The sequence below is a fragment of the Olea europaea genome, chromosome 8 (assembly GCF_002742605.1).
Source record: "Olea europaea var. sylvestris chromosome 8, O_europaea_v1, whole genome shotgun sequence".
NCBI lineage: Eukaryota > Viridiplantae > Streptophyta > Magnoliopsida > Lamiales > Oleaceae > Olea > Olea europaea.
In genome coordinates this window covers 19,372,324-19,376,216 of record NC_036244.1, presented here as the reverse complement: position 1 = coordinate 19,376,216, position 3,893 = coordinate 19,372,324, and the positions used below count along the sequence as shown (strand labels likewise).

Genomic DNA, 3,893 nt, shown 5'->3' with positions numbered 1-3,893 from the left:
TATATTAAAGACTTTTGATTTCATGAAATACATAAAGAAAAATAAAATGCTACTTTCATTAAATTAACTGTATTATTTTCTTTAAGTTAACTCTACTAAATTAATCATTCTTAGTTACAATAGTGTAGTTTACCAATGGGCTTAAGTGGAAGAATGGAATTACAAGGAAATAAATAATTTGATTGATATGATCCTGAAGTGTAAGGAAATTAAGATATTTTTTTCCTTATTACTTCCCCACAATTTTCAAGAAAACTGAAGATTTTAAGTGATTATAAGCTGTAGATTGTAGATAATCAGTAGTAACCGCGAATTCCATGTATGGACAAGAAGTATGCTTAATAAACTTAAATTATAATTTAAGAATTACTAAACGTATAATAAGTTTGTATACAAGCTTGACATACATCTAAAATGCATTTGACATTTTTGCTAGGGGTGCATACATAGACGACATATACAACTTGTTTTTGCAAAGGAATAGGCTGAAAGCAATGGTTTAAATTATAATGTTTTTTTATTTCCTTGCTCTTTCAAATGAGTAATGCTGGAGAAACAGGACCTACGTGGCCCTGTTTGAGAAGAATTATTGTTTTCAAATACATATGATTATTAATCTATTTGAAAAATATATTAATAGGGGGACTAACAACTTTCATGGAACACATAGGATAACTAAATTTTTTCCTACAAGTCATGATTGAGTTCCCCTTTAGACTTCTCACACTGGCAGCAATCTTTAACTGTGGAGCTATGCTGTCACTCTTTAGCTGTTCTCGTCGTTTCTTTTCTTTCGATAATTTTTCTGCAAACCTGTAAAACATTCATAATTTTGCGTGATCAGTTTATATGGTGTACTTCTTATTAATTAAGCACCGCATTAGATTGAAATATGAACAAGATTCTAACTTTTACCTTTTGAGAGCATTCTCATTTGTGCCTCCATTAGGGACCGGCTCGGTAAGTCCTGAATCTAAATTAACCCTTGAAAACGGTTTCTTTAATAGCCTCTCACCAATTTTGACAAGTTGATCTAAATTTTCCTTTGTTGCAACATCAACTGAAGATTCTATTCCAGATAGTGTATCATCCTAAGTTGAAAAGGGATCAATTAATTAATACCAGAGATGAAATCTAAGCATGGCAGATTCAAAGATTAAAGTGAAATCCAACATACTTGAATTCTAAGGTAATTTTCCTCAGAACAAAGGGCTTGGAAAATCAAAGAATTGTGAAAATCAACCATATCTGCACTTGCTTGAGTGAATATTTCAACCAAAGGTGTAGAGCCTCCGTAAAGCAGCCAATTCAAAATACCCCATTTGGCTGCAAGTTTGCTGTTGTATTTTTTATCTACCCTTGCAACACCTGTGCCTACTGATAGTGTAAGAAGACGAGGATAATCCGCTGGCTTTGTTTGGAATACGTCTGAATTATGGTCAAACATCTGTTTGGTTACTTGAGTTATAGCTACCAAAGCCTGAAAACAATGTGTAACTAATTAGAGAATAATGGGATAACATTTTGGTTTCTTTGAAGATATACAACATTAAAATGCTACATAGTATGTCAGCTACTAAATTGCTACCTAACTGCACATGAATGTGCTGGGCCTAAGAACGAGAAGCTGGTCGCTACCTCGAGGATATGGAAATCTAGTTGAGTTTCTCTATTAGAGTAATTAATAAATTGAGAATATTACCGGATTATTTGCAGCAACACCACCGTCAATGAGATTATACTCTCGAATGAGTCCATTTTCATCTTTGGTCGTGAAGTGGTGGCCAGGAAGGAAAGTTGGAGCTGCTGAAGTACTAATGCAAATATCAGACAATTTAGCATCTAATAATGGGGATCTCTTTGCCTGCATCACAAAATAAACTGTTATTTTTTGTTTGTTAAGGTGAAAATTCATTTAAGGTCACATAAAACATTTGTTTAAAATCTGGAAAGCCATAAGGGGGTCAAGACAGGTATATCGTGGAATAATTAAGAATAATTCGGAAATGCTACCATATAGTATTGTTCAGCATATATATATAAATATATGAAGAAAACTTCAGTGTCAATAAATTATTTGTACCATTTTTGGAGGCTTGATACTTGCATTTATAGGGGAAGATCCTACTTAAAATTATGCAGTTCTACCCTTTGACAAAACTTCTGAAATGTCAAAAGCTACTTCTGAAACCAAGAAGACACTTCTAAATTCGATTTGGATAATTTTTTGAAAATGTTTTGGCTGATTTGAAGAGCTTTTAAAGGAAGCAATCTGAGAAAGCTTTTCGACAAGAGTAGAAACAAAATAGAATCCCTGCCAAATGCCCCCTTAGAACTTTGAATCGGGGCTAAACCTATATATATAATATCACATATAAGATCACGAAGATATTAACATAAAGAATTAAAGATGGGGAAGACCTCATAGGAAGAGAAAATCACTGGCTGTAAAATCCCGATGTCGAAAGCTGGAATAACAACATTTGCAAGAGTGTCGGACAACCTAATATTTTTCAGTTTTTCTTTCAACACATTATGCAGGTGCTTTCCATCGTACAAGGGACCTATCAATGCTTTGAAAAGCCTTCCAATTTCCCCAAAAGCACTGCAGTGATCAAACAAAATCTCATCGTCAAATATAAACCTAAACATCAGTCATACTATCAGGTAGTGTAAATTTGAAAAATATACTGTTTCTTGAATTTGATATGCCTGCCTCTTTGTAGTGTTTTCATTTACTCTATATATTAAGAAGAAAGAAAATAAGATTACTTCGTCTGTGGAAAGATTTTAGGGCAGTTCTCTAAATAGAAAGGCTTGATATCTTTAGCAGCATAAAGGGGACGATTGTTTTCATCGGGAGCAGTCAACATGGCTGATACAAGGCCACCGGTGCTCGTTCCAGCAATCACATCGAAGTAATCTGCAAGTCTTGCTTCCTCCCCATCCAGCTCCTGAACAATTATACGGTTATATTTAAGTCAAAATTCATTGATAATTCCAAAATACGTAGCGCTCCCAAAGGTATCCCATAAAAAAATTTTGGACATCCCCCCTGGGCGAACCTGTAGGGCCAAGAATTGGTATGGAAATAGTTTTCAACCAGCAATAGACGCGCCTAGTTTAGAACCTTACTAGCTGCGTCATCGCTCCGAGCACAAAGATATATAAATGTACCTGAAGTTGAGATTCAAGAAAATCAAGGATAGCGGCTGGAATAAGTCCTCTGATACCACCACCATCAATGCTCAAAACTGTTATATAATTTTCATAGTTTGGTGGCTCGATGTTACAATTTCTCTCCATTTAAGAAGGCTTGCAACCTGTAAATTGAGGAACGGACAGACTTATGTGGAGGGAATATGGGAAACACCTTTTGCTAGCACCTTTCGGAATTGGAAATTAAAATAACTTTGTAGTCATGACCCCATATACTTGGAACGATTCTTAAGTCAATAATAGAATTTGCAGACCAAGAAATTTCTATGTTCAAACTATAGACATTCCAACTTTAAATGCTAAGAACTTGCTAGGCGGCTCAACAACCAATGTATTCAATGTTTTCAATATTTAGCCCCTATTTGGTACTTATCTAAATTAAATTTTAATTTAAGTCAAAATCAAAGAATCAATTTTAATCACATATTTCACAGGTCTCACAATTTTTTAATCACACATTTCAAAATTTTTTTATCAAAATTTACTAAAAATCTAATTCTAATTTCCACTAAACATGGGCTTAATATCTGTATATGAAATTTCTAATTCATAACCCACAAATCATAATTTAGCAAGTATTTGCTTGCTCCTAACTATAATGCGTTAATCACATTCTTTGAAGGTGAATCCTATATCGATTAAATCCTATCGTGGTCACCACATGATGAACCCGA

The 3,893-nt window shown here is 34.1% G+C and overlaps 1 protein-coding gene across 1 annotated transcript; it reads right to left on the bottom strand.

Annotated features, from left to right (window-relative positions):
- Positions 1–498: 498 nt before the first annotated feature.
- On the bottom strand, positions 499–3,526 carry LOC111399106 (patatin-like protein 2). Its single transcript, XM_023026345.1, has 7 exons — positions 3,178–3,526; positions 2,773–2,954; positions 2,422–2,605; positions 1,703–1,864; positions 1,178–1,480; positions 916–1,091; positions 499–813 (listed from the first exon to the last, which is right to left on the bottom strand). The coding sequence occupies exons 1-7, from the start codon at positions 3,304–3,306 to the stop codon at positions 618–620; spliced, it is 1,332 nt and encodes a 443-aa protein (XP_022882113.1). The 5' UTR covers positions 3,307–3,526; the 3' UTR covers positions 499–617.
- Between the last annotated feature and the right edge of the window lie 367 nt (positions 3,527–3,893).

Coding starts and splice junctions, on each gene's coding strand:
- LOC111399106 (XM_023026345.1), bottom strand. CDS start 3,306: ATGGAGAGAAATTGTAACATCGAGCCACCAAACTATGAAAATTATATA. Junction 2,955..3,177: donor TTCTTGAATCTCAACTTCAG/GTACATTTATAT, acceptor ATAATTGTTCAG/GAGCTGGATGGGGAGGAAGC. Junction 1,865..2,421: donor TGATTTTCTCTTCCTATGAG/GTCTTCCCCATC, acceptor TTTGTGATGCAG/GCAAAGAGATCCCCATTATT.